At 38.6% G+C, this 16,967-nt stretch overlaps 1 protein-coding gene and 1 long non-coding RNA gene across 3 annotated transcripts in view; one reads left to right on the forward strand and one right to left on the reverse strand.

Moving 5' to 3' along the window:
* LARS2 (leucyl-tRNA synthetase 2, mitochondrial) overlaps nt 1–16,967 on the reverse strand; it is an 86,542-nt gene that overhangs the window by 16,050 nt on the left and 53,525 nt on the right. For both annotated transcript variants that reach the window (XM_017836154.1, XM_017836155.1), the window contains exons 14-18: nt 14,698–14,835; nt 6,251–6,354; nt 4,901–5,083; nt 1,191–1,360; nt 128–205 (exon numbers count right to left, since the gene is read on the reverse strand). In XM_017836154.1, coding sequence (XP_017691643.1) covers nt 128–205; nt 1,191–1,360; nt 4,901–5,083; nt 6,251–6,354; nt 14,698–14,835 — 673 coding nt within the window. The remainder of the gene's footprint in view (nt 1–127; nt 206–1,190; nt 1,361–4,900; nt 5,084–6,250; nt 6,355–14,697; nt 14,836–16,967) is intronic.
* On the forward strand, nt 1,928–15,168 carry LOC108507846. Its single transcript, XR_001878280.1, has 3 exons — nt 1,928–2,388; nt 9,433–9,528; nt 15,075–15,168. It is a non-coding gene; the product is annotated as an uncharacterized LOC108507846 (long non-coding RNA).

A 16,967-nucleotide genomic window follows, 5' to 3' on the forward strand; every position in this document is an offset into this window, starting at 1 on the left:
CAAGGCTCTCGACTCAGTAACACTGTTTATGACCTGGACCTATAGTTCAGGAGGCTCCTGCTTTGTATAAAGCCTAATAGGAAGAGGGTCTGAGAGAAAAATACCTTCATGAATACCACGTACTTACATGGAGTATATTAGTGAGGCTCATCAATCGGGAAATAGCTGCATTGAACAAATGGTCCTTTGTGAAGTACTCGGTTACCTTGAATTAGAAGAAAAGGTCTGTCACTAATTACTCGAAATTCTAAAACATGGAATATTGGCTTTTTAAATGAAAAAGTATTATTGATAATCAATCTCAATTTGTGAAATATGTGCATATTACCTCTTACACGAAAATCACTTTAGTTCGCAAACACATCGTATGTGCAATCACACGTGTTTGGGAAAGTAAATCATATAAAAATTGAACTGAGCTTCTCCTCAGTTTCAGAATTTTAAAAGCTTCAATCAATGCTAATGAGAACTGTGCATTAGCAATCATCCTTTATTTCCTTTAATAAAATAGTCTCCCTTTGCCCCTACAAGAGGCCTTCATTCTTGTAAATCCATTTATGCTGGTCAAAGCTTGTTCATAGATTGCAAGATTATAATTCTAAAGTCTGCTAAAAGATCTGGAAGGTCTCTCACAACAGGGTTTAAACTGGCAAAAGTTTTTATCCACAGAAGAATCTTTTAAGCTAATTTTGCAGGTATTTAAGTCTCCTTCTGAGTCTTCGATAATTGAATTGACACTAATCACAGCAGGAGACAACAAAGAAGTAGAGATAAACAATCACTTCAGTATTTTTTTTAGGATACTCTAATATATTTTCACCAAATAATTCTATATGGAACAGCAGGCATGATAATGAGGTATGAAGCAAACAGATCAAAAGCTTTCCTTAGGGATAACCTCCAGCACTCACCTACAGTTTTGCTACTGGAAATGGAGTTACTTGAATCCCAGATTGATAACATTTTACTGCTGTAACATTTCATCCCTTAAATGAGGTGCACATCCTTTAAATAAGTTCTGTCACATAGAATTTGTGGGTAAATAAATTTATACAGAGAATAATTCACTTAAAAATAATGAACTACTCATCTGGGGAAAAAGTTTTTGGCTCTGTAAGTCAAACATATGGTTTTAGCATAAGCAGTAACTTATTTGGTCAGTTACAAACTATGTAAGTGTTTCTTTTAACCTCAGATATCACCAGATTCTTCTGCTTCCAGATATTTTTCGCTTCAGCCTTCTCTTTCTTACTCAGAAGCTCAGGATTGGGCATGGTTCCTGAAGTCCTTGCTTCAATAACTTTGGTTACAAGTGCCCAGAGGCGCGTCTGCCATCTCTGAACGCCTGGCATAGCATCGGCTGAGATTAATGAAAGATTTCAGAAACAAATTTCAGTTACAGTTAATGAATCCAAAACTTTAAAGAAAAGCAGAAAGGACAAAAAACACTAAACATTTTTTTAAAAAACCCCTGTATTTTAAATGAAAGATGTCAATGCAATTAAAAATGCCTTTAAAAGTAATTCCGGGTTGCTTTAATGGAATAAAATCAATAAGATAAAACAAAAATATTTTTCTGCAATGACTTTAAAATATATATATAGCAAGAACATAGCATATATAGCAGAAGTATTTGCTAAAATCTGTAAAATAACCCAACATTATGTCAGTGTTAAAATGCTCATCTAGTGTTTTAATGACTCAACAAACGAGTTGTACATGCTCTCATTTTTCGAACTCATGGAAGAATACAAATATATATGTATATATACACACACATGTATGCACACATGTACTTTTCAAATTGAGAAATTTCTTTTAAAATTTGATTTTAGAAATCACATATGCTTTTGTTGCTACAGAGATCCTATTCTGCTAATGAGTAGAGTAGGATCCTTGGTACCATCTCTGGACACAGGTTAGTTTGGGATGTGGAGACTATAAAGCTGTTCACCATGACCCTAAAGGCATCAGTCCCACTCTGTGGCTGCTCTAAGAATGTGTTTCTGTGACCTCAGGATCGTGCTACAGAGAGGCCCCAAGCTACTGCTGCACACAGCCATGTCCTCCATGTGGTGTGATGCAGAGACACTAGTGAAGGTATGCTTGAGGTGTGCCCTTTCTTCCAGATGTTCCGTGTTTCTACTGGACTGTGCAGCACTACATCACACCGCATGCACAGTATCAACATGTCACAGTTTCAACATATCCTGTGACGTCCCAGCCAGCAAGAGCTTCCAATTCTGCTCTGGAAACTGCACTTGAGAACTGCCTGGACTACTACTAAACCGGGAGAAGTAAAAGACATGGAAGTGGCTGCAATACATGTGAATTATCTGTCTGACTGCACTAGATGAAAGACTTCCTGCGCATCTGGGAACAGTAAAGGTGATTGACTATGTCCGCATGATCTTCATGAATTCTCATAGGTGGGACTGGGATAATTATGCTGTCCCCAATCTTCCCATCTCCTAGTCATACCAGAAGGCTGTAGATCATCTAGACATGATAGGCTTGGAATGATCCAGACTGTAGTAATGGTGTAATAAGCTGCTGGGTAAGTTTGACCACATCTGGACCTGCAAAGTCTGGGAGACTTCTTTGCCCACACCAAGGCAGAGAATGACATGAGACCATGCTTTGACATTCACCACTGAAAGGACAAGGAATTCAGTCCAAAGGGCAATCATCAAAAGGCTATCAAAATACATCCAGTGAAGAGAGGGATCACAACAACTGAGAACCAGTGTTTAATATTCTCTGAATTAGACAATTTTCTGTATTGGGTTTGCGTGGCAAGGTTTTGGTAGTGAGGGGCTACAGGAGTGGCTTCTCTGATAAGCTGCTAGAAGCTTCCCCCATGCCCAATAGAGCAAATGAAGCTGAGCCCAGGAAGAAGGGAAGGGTAGGGGGAAGGTGTTTATTTCTCATTAATTTTAATTTGTAAGAAATTAAACTAATTTCTCAGTCGAGTCTTTCTTCCCATGATGGCAACTGCTGAGTGATCTCCTTGTCCTTATCTGAACGCATGAACCTTTTTTTGTACTTTTCTCCCTCCCTCTGTCCATTTGAAAAGTGCAAAGTGATAGAGCAGCTTGGTGGGCATCTGACAACCAGCCCAAGGTCAAACCCAACACAACTTGCTTGATTTCTTCAATTTAAACATTCACAATTTTGTTATCATTAAGAAATTTAGACCAAAGCTTAAACATTTAAGACATGCTTTTCATCTACTTTTGATTTTCTTCTCCCCTGGAAATATCTTGATGCTGCTAAAATCTCCTTTTGCTCACATTTTCCAATACTCTCAACATGACATGACTCTGAAATCTTTCTTTGTATTTCTCAAGTGGTAAACAGATTGGTTTGAATGACTAAAGGCATTTTTGGTAGCATTATACCTGCACGTGTTCAGCTTTCTTAAAAAATGCATAACCACCAACCACTTTGCAACTAGGATTTTTCTACATGCTATTCTCTCAATAACATAATTACTCTATTTTCAAGATCCAAAAATTCAGCAAAAAGACTGTGCATCACTGAATTAGCTGCTTCAGCTGTGTACCGTCAGGGATGCAGCTGTTGAAGCTTGATTCTAAGTGGTTAATTCTTTTTAAGAGACCTTTTCATATGCCTAGCTCTCTACTGTTGTGATTAGATAGTGACAGAAAGCCAACTAAGAAGTCAAACCCCACTCCTCCAGTACATACAATAGAGCAATAATATATAAATGAACATACATGAATGTAAAGGGTGACAGACACCAACTGAAATAATGCTTAGTGCAGGCTGAACTAAGTAGCAAGAAGTTAACACATAAAAGAATAAAGAACTACAACTTTTTAAACCAGGTGTTAAACCAGGAGTGTTTTATTAAAGCCTTATGCAACAAGAAAGCCAGATTTAAATGAATGCATAAGACTACATTAAAATGCATGAACCACAGTAGATAAAAGAAATTAAGACCTGTCAGTATGATGAATTGCATGATAGCAGTAAATAAGTGCATATATAATAATAATAATGGCCAGTCTTCGCGAGCGAAGATTTGGGAAAGGTCATTAACCCTTCGAGCCTGCGCAGTGGATTTTTTAGGTGAGACACAGCGTGCGCTGAACTGAGCCCACCCTTTAATCCTGAGGTTCATCTGCCGGGGCCGAGTGAAACTCGGACAGTGGCAGTGAGGGTCTCAGAACGTAGGTTTGTTTAGAGTGACCTTCTCTTAGATGGATTGCCACACAGGGCTGACGAGCTCCATCTGCCCGGGGGGCTGGGAATCGAACCCGGGTCGCAGCGGTGAGAGTCCTGCACCCTAACCACTAGACCACCAGAGGCCCCCAAATAGTGCATAGGAGGGCAATTATTAACTTACTCAAGAAATAATCCCATAAAAATGCCATGTCTACAAATTCTAGTTACTAGGAACTCTGATTATGTTCTAATGAGATTTTTCTGAGAACTATTTCATAGTCCAGTTTACAAGTCATTGCATGTGTATAAATAAATGGAAATAACAAAATATTGAAAAGTTTTATCTGTAATCTGATATGATTAGAAAAAGCTTTTCAGTTGATCAGTCATCGCTAATTTAAAAAAAAAGAGAATGAAGTCCAAGATTGCAGAAGAAAATACCACTTAAATACTTTTCATATAATGCTTTTAGCTTATAAGAGGTAAGCTGCTTGAAATGATCTTGCAAGCCTGCCTCTCAGTGACAGCTTTGTGACCCACTCTCTTTTAAAAGAAACAAGCAATAAAATTTGTTTATTACACTTTTTTGATTAATTTGTTCCAAAACCTGGGCATCAAGAATTGTATTAATTTTGTGTTTAAAATATAACACGCTAGGAAAAAAAAACCAAACCACAACAAACCAAACAACAGAAACAATCCAACTTACTTTTAGCATCCCACAAAATATCTTGTTCTGGAGGAGCAGCAAACAGAATGTAAAGACGTAGGGTGTCAATGCCATACTCTTTCACTAATTTTTCAGGGTCTATTCCATTGTACTTAGATTTGCTCATTTTTTCCCAAGTAACTTGGAGCTTCTCACCAGTTTTTAGGTGAACTGGTTCAGTTCCTAAATATTAAGACATAAAAAAAATATTAAACCAAATTTTTCTTACTTGTAACAGCAATTAATCTAAGCATAAGAAGAGACAACTATTTCTTGTGTTTTTTTTTTCCCAAAAACAGATTAAAGAGGAAAGACACCCATTCTAAACACTCTCTTCCTTCCCATGTTTTTCCTACAGTAATGTTTGAACAAGAGTAATATCTCAATGCTTCCACCACGTTATGACAAAAAGTCTCGTAGCATTGGAAGCTGTATCTAGCACTCATCCTGTGTGCTACCTTGAGAACCCCTGAGATTTAAGCATTGTTATAACCATGACATTTAAAACCTCCTAGATAGGTGTACTGATTTGGTACAATTCTGACTTGCATTTAGCTTTTACAAATACCAGATTTACAGGTTTCAGTTGCAGTAAGTTATCCTGAAAAGAATGTGCCTTCTGTTGCATGAATTCCGAGAAAGAATGGGGCATTTACACTGAAAAAGGTGCAACTGAGCAAAACCATCTACTACAGAAAAGCCCTATCTTTTCTGGAAGAAAACAGGATAGCAGGCAGTGGAAAAACGGAAGAGGGTTGTTTGGTTTCTTGCTTTTTAACTGACTACAGGGTTTGTATGCAGGAGAAGAACAGTAAAAGCAAGGTTGCACAACAGGAGTGCTTAAGGAAAGTGTATATGACCAAACCACTTTTGTTGCTACAGGTCCCATAGGCAGGACTTGCTGGTCCAGCTTATGCAGCGAAGGCTCCAGAAAGCACTTGAGAAACAGCATTGTTTCCTACACCCTTTACATGCCTAATATCTACTGCATCTGTGTTAGCTTTGCCATGATGTTTTTGTAGGCTGTCTGTTTACTGGGACTACAAGCTCCATTCAGCAAGCTGCTGATCATTGTCTTAACAAAAGTGACTTTGATCTTTTGGACTATACTGGAGCTAAAATAATAACATAGCACTGTTTCTGTGTTTGGATGCAATTAAAAGCTGCTGGATTAGTAGGATCTCTGTGCACTCAGCAGCGCATATGAATCCAAAGCTCACAGAAGTTGCTCACAAATTTAAATATTACAAGGATTCATTTTCTCTTTCAAATTTTCCCAGCACTAAGACCTGTACACTGAAGAAGTCCCTGGATGCACCTATGTCGATTTTCCCGTGTAGTTTCTCTTACCAGTGAGATCAACCTCCTCTCTCTTCAAACACTGGCCTGTTGTTGCTAGTCTGAATGTCTGATTCTTGATAAGACCTTGAACCAAGAGCTTATGAAAAGGCTCCCTAGGGATGGAAGGAAAAAGAAACTCTTAAAAAGAGCTGTCAAGAGCATACTTTATGATAAGCCTCAGGTGTCGAGCCAATCAGGCACAAGTATTTAATGAAACAAGAATTTCAAGCTGACTATCATAAACAGTTGCCACCTTAGAAAGAGTACTTTGTGCATTTATTCATGGTGGCTGGCTGGCAAGTATAAGTATTTATTTGCATTCCACACACATTCTTGCACCCTGATTTAGTACTAAGTTATTCTAATGTCACTTTTCAAATTAGCATATGGATAATGTACAGAAATTTCTTGGCCAACTGTGCAATTTCCCTAACTTCAAGCTAAATCACTTGCATAAAAGCATTCAAGTACCTGGCCTCACTGTCTTACAAATATTTAGTTCTTGCTTCTCTCTGAGGAGCACAGTATTTTGAACAAATCAAAATGTTGCTCCACATTTCTTTCTATAGAGATAAGATCGTTTCTCTAACATAAGCACTTGCATGCCTTGTCCCATCGCAGAACTAGCCACGAAGGCCTAGCTGTACAAAAAAAAATACCCTAGAAAAAGTGTATGCAATGCTGGAAAGTTTGTATGTCAGTGCATCAATTTTTTAGCAACTTGAATGTTGAAACTTTACTTTTCTAGCAAAATTTACATCAGGAAGAGTAAACTGTCACCAAATGCATGTATGATAGGGCTAGAAAGAGCCTTGAAGGGAAATATTGCACTCAGCAAGAAATAAACTCTAAGTAAACACTGCTCTGGTTGACAGATATGTTATAGCAGCCACCTCCTTTAATGACCTCGCATTTCTAATGCATTAAGTCAGAAGTCTGCCCCTGTTTTCACAGAAAAAGAGACAACAAAATTAATCTCTAGAGCCTTTGGTCCCCTCTCAATAATCCAGGAAAGTAAGGCAGTTCTAACAGCAGCCTCAAGAACAGCAGGGGTCAGGGAGGAGGTATGGAGCCAGTCCCAAAAGGCACACACAGTGTGGGAGCCTTCTCATGGGATCCTCCAGCACAGAGACATCAGTGACCATCATTCTGGAGGACACGTTAATCAGCACTGGGTACTACTGACTTGCACCTCCTGATGCTCACACGTGTGCTCAACTTTAAGCAATCTGAATTCTCCACACTTGCACCTAACAAAGCCTCAAATATGTACAAAACAACTTATGTAAAAAGGATGTATCACTATTTCCTAGTTTTTAAAAAGTTAGAATAAATCCCCCTAAAGAAAAAATAGTAAAAGCAGACTTCCACATTTTACTTCACATGTACAAAAAAGTCATAATCCAAAACACTAATCACTTTTAAGGAGTTAATTTAGTATTTTACATTATTAGGATATACAAATGTGCGTTAGGACAACAAATTATATGACAATTTATCTCATGATTTAAAACACAGTAGTTTATTTAATAGTACAGTTAAAGCATTAATAAATTATATAACAATCATGAATGTTTTCACCATATTAAAGCAGATATCTTCCAAGTATTAGTTATTAAACCCTTTTGATGACTCTGATGTAAGGATATATCTGAAAACAAAACCTTAAATTGGGAGAAAGTGATAGGCTTCATATTTTACCTTAAAAATATTCATGTTTAAACATGAGTTACCTTCCTTGTGCAAGTACTGGTACATACTGATGTATCATTCAGTCACAAAGAAGTATGAGTCTCTGCCATGCTGCCTGGTTTTATCAACAATGTTAAGTAAGAGCAGCAATTCAAACATCTCTTACAAATATTTTCTAGACAGCATTTCACATTTTGCCTGAAAAATCTTGTTGTTTAGAAACAAAGTAAAGGAACTTTAGGAGATGAGAACTGGAGTAAAATTTAGACAGTACAAACAAAAAAAAGTATTTTAAAAATAGGATAAAAAAATCATCTAAAATTTCAAAAAATTATCACAGAATTAGAAGGTGAAAATTTGGAGCAAAAACTTTGTAATTCTATGAACAACAAGGGTGGGAAGTTGCTCCAGGAGATAACAGTTCAGGATAAGTTTTTTCTACAAACTAAAGACATTACACCAAAGAAAAATAAAAATAATTTCCCTCTCTGTCATTCAGTACTTCAATCTGTTTAAGATCTTAAACAGTTATTAAAATAGCTACACTTCCTGCTATCTAAAATAAAGCTAATGAGGTAGCCAGACCATCCAAATCAGATAGGGCTTTCCACTGGAAGTGATTTTTCAAGGAACACTTTAATGACAAAGAGTTAGTTCAGATCATATGCCAAGTTATTAAAAGCTGAATGTGGGAATGAGCATTTCTTATTTTTGTTTATGCTGACAGAGAGTACAAAAATGCAATACAAAATACATTACCAAGTATGGGGAAACACCCCTCCACCACGTGTTCCTAGTGGGAGACCACAGGAGAATGGAGACATGCCCAAAATGAGTAAGCCAGAGCCCATCTAATAAACACAGGGCTCAGAAACAAATTAAGCTCTTCACTGAATGTCTCCCGAAATGCACAGTGATTTTGCCAGTGTTGTGGTGGCTCCATCTCATGTTCACATGCAGAGCTACACTTGGATTTACATGGATAAAACCGCACACCTCAAACCTTCCCCTCTGAAGACAGCAATGCGCTGCTTGGTTGTGGAAGGGAACTGCCAAGGGGCCACGGCACAGCAGGTGATGAAATTCTGATCTAAATACTGCAGCACCCAGTCACGGCATCATAAATACCTCCTGATCTAAACCACTGTGAACAATGGAAATTAAGCCATCTTAGACACATTGACATTACTGGCACAGTAAATGAAGAGGTGTCTGGAGTTTCTTTGAATGCTTAATCACATTTCAGACTGTAAGTATGCTGGAACGGCATAAGCTTTCACCGGTCTGTGAAGTTGGTTTGTGCTCATGCTGAAGTATGAGCACTGAGACCTTGGTCGTGTGCAGCTTTTGATCATGTTGTATGTCCCACCTGTGAAGTCTGTCTGACACCTCTAAGAAGGATCAGCTGTGCTTGCCATGAAGTGTGTAATCCATCTTTTCCCTTTCTGTACTGTTCATGTACAAGTTCATCTCTGTGACGGACTCATCTCTATATACAGGACCCTGCAATGGATAGTAGGGCAAGTATGACTGACAGATCAGGAATTCCTGCTCAGTGCCGTGTCCTCAATGCTCTTTGCTTCGCTCTGTGCAAGGTGAGCAGAACTTTCAATAAAACTACAAATGACCTGGCTGGAAGGACTCTGTGGAACCTGCCACAGTTATAAATAGTGGATTCAGAAGAAGGGATAGCCCTAGCAAGGGCTCCCTGCATGTATTTGCACCGTGCACCTTTAGAAAGGCCGAGAGAGCCTGATGCTGTGCCCTGGAGTAAAGACAAGACCTTGGTCAGTTACTATCAGCTGAGTTCACAGGGTTGTGAAACCTGCTGTTAGATCTAGCTGGAACAACCCAGCAACCTTGTGAAAGTGATTGGAGAATGTGGAAGCTGATCATTTTATGCAGAAAAAGGATGATACAATATTGAATATTCAAGATTCTACAGAGTCAACAGCTGAGTGCTTTACTTAAAATCAGCACTAGCGATAAGGTCCCAAATGAATGCAGAGCAGCTCTAACATCCTTCCTTCACAGAATAAGCTATTTCTGTCACACGCATAGCTTCTTTTATTCTGTAATGCATTATATGAAAAAAGTGCCTTCTTACTCAGCAGATTTGCTCTCTATCACAGTCAAATCTGCTGACTTAATGGCAACAATAAACTTTTTTGGAATCCTTCAGGGAGAATGTGCTAGATTCCATTTCCAACTTACGCATCAGACAGAACTGATTACTGATGTCTAGAGAAGGACCAGATTCTGTGTAACTCGTACTTGCAGTAATACAGTTGAGCAGGTGTAACCAAGTATGTCAGCACACACTCACCATGGTGGATTAAGCTGGAACAGATGAGGAGTTTGCTGGCCCCAGCTCCTTACCTGGGCCCTCTCCCCGTGGTGGTCACAGCTGGGAGGGCTCACTGGCTTGTGAATTAATTATAGAACCAATGCACTTTACAGACCAGATTGCTAAATCAAATTGACATCAATTTGGGCTTAATCTGAGATCACATGTACGAATACCCAGAGGGTGCCATTTATTCTGCCTTGTCATTACTGAGGAAATGAGGAACAGTTTCCACCATCTTCAGTCCAATGCTTTAAAAAATAAAATAAAAGATTGTGCCTCATCTTCAGGGGATATTTAAGCTATATTGACACCTGTACAATTTTAAATGCTTACAAACACTTTAATTTCTTATGAAAGCATGTGTGATGTCTGTAAATGCCCATGTTATTATACACACTGCCTGAAATATTTCTACAATAATAATCAGTGCACCATGTTTGAAGAGATTCCTTTAAAAATCTACACTATGGATTTTTAATATCTATTTGCAACCACATTATTATATTAATAACCATTAATACAGAATTAAAGACTAGCAGGAAATATTTCAATGGATTTGAAAGTCAGAGGATAGGAGCCTAACAATGAAAATTTCCACCAAGAAATCCTATCAAAATGAAAAATTACTACAGAGAAATAGGGGAATCATAAAAATTTGTAAGGATGCTAGATAACACTTTAAACAGTGGCAGCTCTCATTAACTGAGACATAGCAGAATTTTCTTAATTTAATCAGTGAACAAGACCTAAGCTACTAGAGAAAGATTGAAAATGCACTAGGGGGCAGTGTTTTTTAACGTTTTAATGTCTTCCCCCAGAACTGTGGGTTTCGAAACCGAGACTTTGAGCTTCCTAACAATAAGCCTGTTGTTTCTAATCACATTTTTCCAATCTCTGAGGCTAGCCCTTGAGCAGTTCAAACAGAAGACTGAGCAAAAGTGGCTTCTGACCAACGCTAAAACATTTAAAACACATGGAAATATTTATAAAGGAGTTATAATTTCCATATCAAAACAAAATCCTAATTTGACTTCATGGCTTCAAAGCACCTAACGCAGTAACATGCATAGAGCTAAAGCACGCAAACAGTTTTGTGCATGAGGATGAATTTCTTACAATCATCTTGCAGTCTGAGCACATGTCAAAGCAGTTCATACAACCAACCCGCAGGGCAGTGCTATAACATACATATCTTCACATGTGCCACAGTTCTTCAGATTCTATATGGCATTAAAGGAATTCTTCATAGTCTTCCAAACTGCTTCTACAGAAAGCAATTTTGATTTTTTTCTGCTATTTCTCTAGATTTTTTTTATTGGAAGTTAAGAGTTTTCTTCTGCAATCTACCATATTTAGACCAGTCTATGGTACACACACAGCTTTTGTGCTACTGCTCTGTCACAGCCGAGGGTGAACAAAACACATTCCAAATTAATACAGCTGCAGAATCACAGAGTCCTTAGATTGGAAGTCATTTGGTGCAACTCTTTTCTCACATCACACCTAACTTCAGGTTGTTCAGGGTCCCATTCGGCTGAGTTTTAAAAATATCTGATGATGGAAATACCACAATGTTTCTGGTCAAATCATTCCAGTCTCATCACCTTCATAGTCAAAACTATTTTCCTTCTGTCTAGCTGAACCTCGCTGCAATCTGTGACTGTTACTCCTGTCCCCTCTCTGTACATCTCTGTACAGAGTCTGATTCTGTCTGAGCTATAAACCTCCTTTAGGTAGCAGTAGACTGAATTACATTCCCTCCTTAGCCTTCTCTTCTCCATGCGGAACACACTCAACTCCCTTAGACTCTCTTTCTCCGACATATGCTGCACGCCCTGAATATCTTAATGCTCATCCCCTACATCCAGTTTGACAGTGTCTCTCACACTGGGAAGAGGGAGAGGGGGGGCGCATCAAAACTAGACACAGTATCCTAGATGTGCCTTCCTGAACGATGAGCAGAGATAACCAAACCTGAACATGGTTTTGCTAACACAGTGGAACAGACTGTCATGCTGACTACTGACTCACATGTAACTTGCTGTTCATCAGGATCCCTAAAGCCCTTCTCTGTTGCAATCCTCCCCACACAGATGGCACAGCCCTAGTTCTGTGGGTAATCTGCTCCATGTCCAATCCAGAACCTTGTCTTCAGATTTCAGACCTGCTTTTCCCCTCATCAAAGTCATCTGCATGGCATAGCTTTTCTCAGTGTGCAGTGATAATGAACTTGTTGAGGGTGAGCACTTTATTGCACTGCCAAGGTTGTTGCTGAAGATGTAAAATAATATTGGTCTCAGTGGTGCCTCCTGAGGAATACCACTTGCAAACAGCTAACTTTGAACATTGACCCTTTGAATCTGATGGTCCAAACAGCTTTTTCATCCATACTGCAGTCCACCCACTCAGCCTGCACCTCCCCAGTCAGACTACAAGTATGCCATGGGAGAATTTGTTAAAAGCCTTGTTAAAGTTGTAAAAGATATGCACAGCTCTCTCCTCATCCACAGATGGAATCATCTCACCATAGAAGGAAAGCAGATTAAGTTAGGCATAATTTTCTCTTGGTAAATCCATGGTGGCTACTCCCAGTCACCTTGTCATAAACGTGCCTTGAACTTGTATGTGTCTGGTTTACTTAAGTGATCCCTAACTTGATCCTACTTTACAGTGGGTAGTATCTCTCTCCTTCAAACTCTCCTACTAAGCACAGATCTTGACAGGAAATGTCAAGGCAAAGGCTGTCCTTTGCTGCTTAGGCTCTTTGTCTGATTTTGCCTCAGGCCAACATTTTCTTTGATGTTCTCTTCAATGTATCTGTAGAAGTCTTTCTTACTGCCTTCGCATTCTTCGCCAGTTTAAATTCTAGACGAGCTATGGCCTTTCCTAATTCAACTTTGTCTGCCTAGTCAATGCTTCCATGTTTCTCCAGTGGTAGCTCATCCTTGCTTCCACTTTCCTTGTGCTGCTTTTGGTTCTTAAGGTCATGTGGAGGGTCCCTTTTCAGTCAAGCTGAAAGCCTCCCTGTTTTGTTGCACACCAAAGTGGACCACTTACTTTGCAAAAACATCTCCCCTGCACTGTAATCTCACTTTATATTGACAATACTTCAGCCACAGCTAATGTCATTTAGAGAGTTGGAAGAATTTGACTAGCAAGAGAACATTTTGCTGCTGTGTGTTACAGCTCCACTAGATGGCTGATGGATTAGGATTGTAAAGTCTTTTGTAGAATTAATAAGCCTAAATTTTCTTGCAAGGGAAAGCTCTGAAATTCTCTGCTTAAAGGAATAGTGCTTCTGAGAGAAAGGGTCCACTCTGTAAGAGAAGAACTAGCCTTCCTGCTGCAGCTGCACAAGCTAGAGGCAACAGAGGGAACACAAATAGTCTACATCCAAAATTTCAAATACAGTATTTACAGCAAACTGTTTGCAGGCAAGAACGAGTTATGAAAACACATTGTCTACTTTCATCAAATTATTATGAAATGACTTGGGGAAATATTCTGCTTGGCTCCACTAACTAGTCCATCTTTTTCCGGCTCAAAGCTGCTTAAATTCTAGTTTTGGACCAAAACTACTGTGTTTGAGTGAGTTCAGTGCCATATATATGTAGGCTCCTCTTTTACATCAAGTTTTTAGAGGGGATACTAGTAAAGAATGAGCTTATATGAGTTGCCAGCTGAGAAATTACTGAGCAGTTCTTCTCATAGGGTCACTCATATTGACTCAATTTATTCAATCCTCTCTTCGTTTGGGAGAACAGGAGAGAGCATGGGGCAGCATTTCATTGTTCTGACACTAGTATCCTCCAAGCTGAGGCATTACTGGGATGACATTTTATGGTACAAAAGGGCAGAATTTCAGTGGAAATGGGGATGTTAAGCTAAGAACCTATCTGAGAGGCCAAAGAACAGAACAACAGATGACTCATCATCCTGCACCAAACTTTACCTCTAAAACAAATTGACAGCAGAAAAACATATTGCTTTTGCTTATCAAGACACGTTTTACACTGTTCAGCTTCAATACTACAGTGAATTACAGAAGCGCTTAGTTTTCTACATATACATGGTTCCACTGAAATGAATGGTATTACTGAAAGGAAGTTACCTAATTTGAAATAATAGCACTAGTCAGAATCCCTGAAGTTACTAGTTTATGCATGCTTTTGCAGGCTGAAAATCTACACCAGCATTTTATCACTTGCTCTGAGCCAGTTAATACTCTTGCAATAAAAATGTTATGTATGTACACATACAGAAAGTGCAACTGACTATGAGAAACCAAGTACTGACAAAGTAGGAAAATTCAGACTTATTCAATGTAATGTCCTACCATCATAACAATGTTCACTAATACTCTCACTAGTTAAATGAAATATGGACGACTTTTACAGAAATATATAAGGCTTACTTGTGTTTTGTCATCTTTAGATCATGGCAAAAATGGCTGAAAAACCTTGCATAGAATAAGTGCATAACCGCATGCTCCTTTCCTCCGATGTACAAATCCACAGGCATCCAGTAGTCTGCCAAGTCACTATTAAAGGGCCTGAAAAAACACAATTACAGAAAAAATACAATGTGGAAAAGAAAGACCAGTGCTACTAAAGTAGCTCATCATACTTGACTGGACAACTCTGTTTACCAAGAGCAATACATGTGTGATAAAACTTTCATTTTACTATCAGATATTTTTAATGTTTTAAGAAGTGAAATGCTTATTATAGACAAAAATTTAATTTCCACTGAGATGCAGATCCACAAAGAGACTATTCTCCTATATTTCAGGTGAGCAACTAAGACTTCACATATAGTACCTGAGAAAGTGATAAGAAGATTTGCCTGCTCATTAAACGACTTCTTTTATAAATACCTTGTGGCTAGCTTTACATTTTCAAGCATTTATCAAGTTTTACATACAAATATATTAAAGTGAAAGACGAAAGGCATGTCCACTCAAAAACAGTTGATTTTTTTAATCGGAGGTTTGCATTGTTACCATTAGGGGGCAATGACGCAGTTTAAGGCTACAGAACCTTCTGTAGAGTCAGAGGTGTCACCGCACTCCAACTGAAGGGAGCTCGATGAAATGACAGTAAATTTGTCATTTACAGCAAATTTACTATGCCGTTGGAGGTCATCTGCATGGTTTCCTAGCATTGCTTACTGCTTCATTACATATTGCCATGTCTCTTGTAATGGGCTCTTGCCTCAAAAATACCATTTCTATAGAAGTTCTTCTTTATGACCAGTTTCTAACAACAAATCTACTTGTTTTGTCAGTCTCTCTAATTATTCCCTCTGTCATGTTTGTAATAGCAACACGTTTTTCCTCACAGATCAGCCCAGAAGAAAATAATGGATCTGGGATTCATGTCTTTAGTGGAACAAATCAAAACTAACTTGTTCATAGGGTTCCAAAATCAGTAGAGTAATTCTTGCAAATTGCAGACCAGTGAAATATGGCTTATGGAAATGAAGGGTTTACATGTGCCTAGCTTAGCTAAAAAAACTAACTAAATAAACCAAATACAGGTAGCAATTTATTGCAGCAGACCATATGAACATTCTCATTTCAATATAAAACTGATTTAGCTACTCTAAGCTGTTACTTTGACAGCTGAATATTACATCTGACTATTTCTTCTTCAACTTCCGGAAAAGTTCCTCTTGTCAAACTGTCACTGGAGAGAAAGCAGTCTGCCTAACTCAGTAATAATAATAATAATATATTCATGCTATCTAGAAAATAATTAAAATTAGCATAAAATAACAGTGTTTGCAAAAGATTTTTCTTTAGTTTAACTAAACTAGTGCAGCAAATATAAAAAAAAAATAATTCGCCCAGCAATACTAAGTCATTGGGTATATGTAGTATGTTCCCAGACACTGCTCTGCACAATAAATAAAAAATCGCCCAAACAACCCTACATGTGGTATCAATATTTTAAAATGCAACCCTTTTTTGTCTTCCACAGACTACTTAGTAGGGATGTTGCACTAATTACTCTTTGGAAAAAACAGTGCTATCAAGCAGCGCTATTAAAGCAGACTATGAAGCAGAAAAACAGCTAAATAACTACATCTGCCTTCCCACACTCTCCAGCCACTAGTGCATAGCACATGAAAAATTTCCTTTCATTAATTTTGCATGTAGTGGAAGTGCTGACACAGCAGGAGCTTGCTGTGATGCCACTTCACTTGAGGTCTGCGCACAAGGAAGTAGGAAGAGTCACTAGAATTCAAAAGGAGAGAAATGAAGGTGCTGTTCTTGGCAGCTGGATGTTACACTGGACTATTCCTCTTCTTACCAGTGGAACACCACTGTCTGTCCACACACTGAACTGCTCAGTCCATTGCCAGAGAGGATACACTCTATGCAACTTACCACAGTCTCAGAGAGTCATGGCAGGTCGTCTGTTATTCTTGATGGAACCCTCTGCTAAGGACTGTTTTCAGCTTCTCATCTGAACATTTCCTCTGTGCCCTGCCCCATAATGTGCTTTTGTGCAAACTTCTGCCCCTTGCCCTGTAGCTCCTGTGCTTACACAGTAGTGTCTACACATCCTGTCCTTGTACATCTCCTGGCATGGGAGCAACGAAATGCCACATTTTTAGACCAGCTCCTAGTCTATTGCCCTGGTTTTGGCTGTGATAGAGTTTACTTTCTTCCTACTAAAT

This window comes from Lepidothrix coronata, unplaced genomic scaffold (genome assembly GCF_001604755.1).
Source record: "Lepidothrix coronata isolate B3197 unplaced genomic scaffold, Lepidothrix_coronata-1.0 Scaffold271, whole genome shotgun sequence".
Taxonomy (NCBI): Eukaryota; Metazoa; Chordata; class Aves; order Passeriformes; family Pipridae; genus Lepidothrix; species Lepidothrix coronata.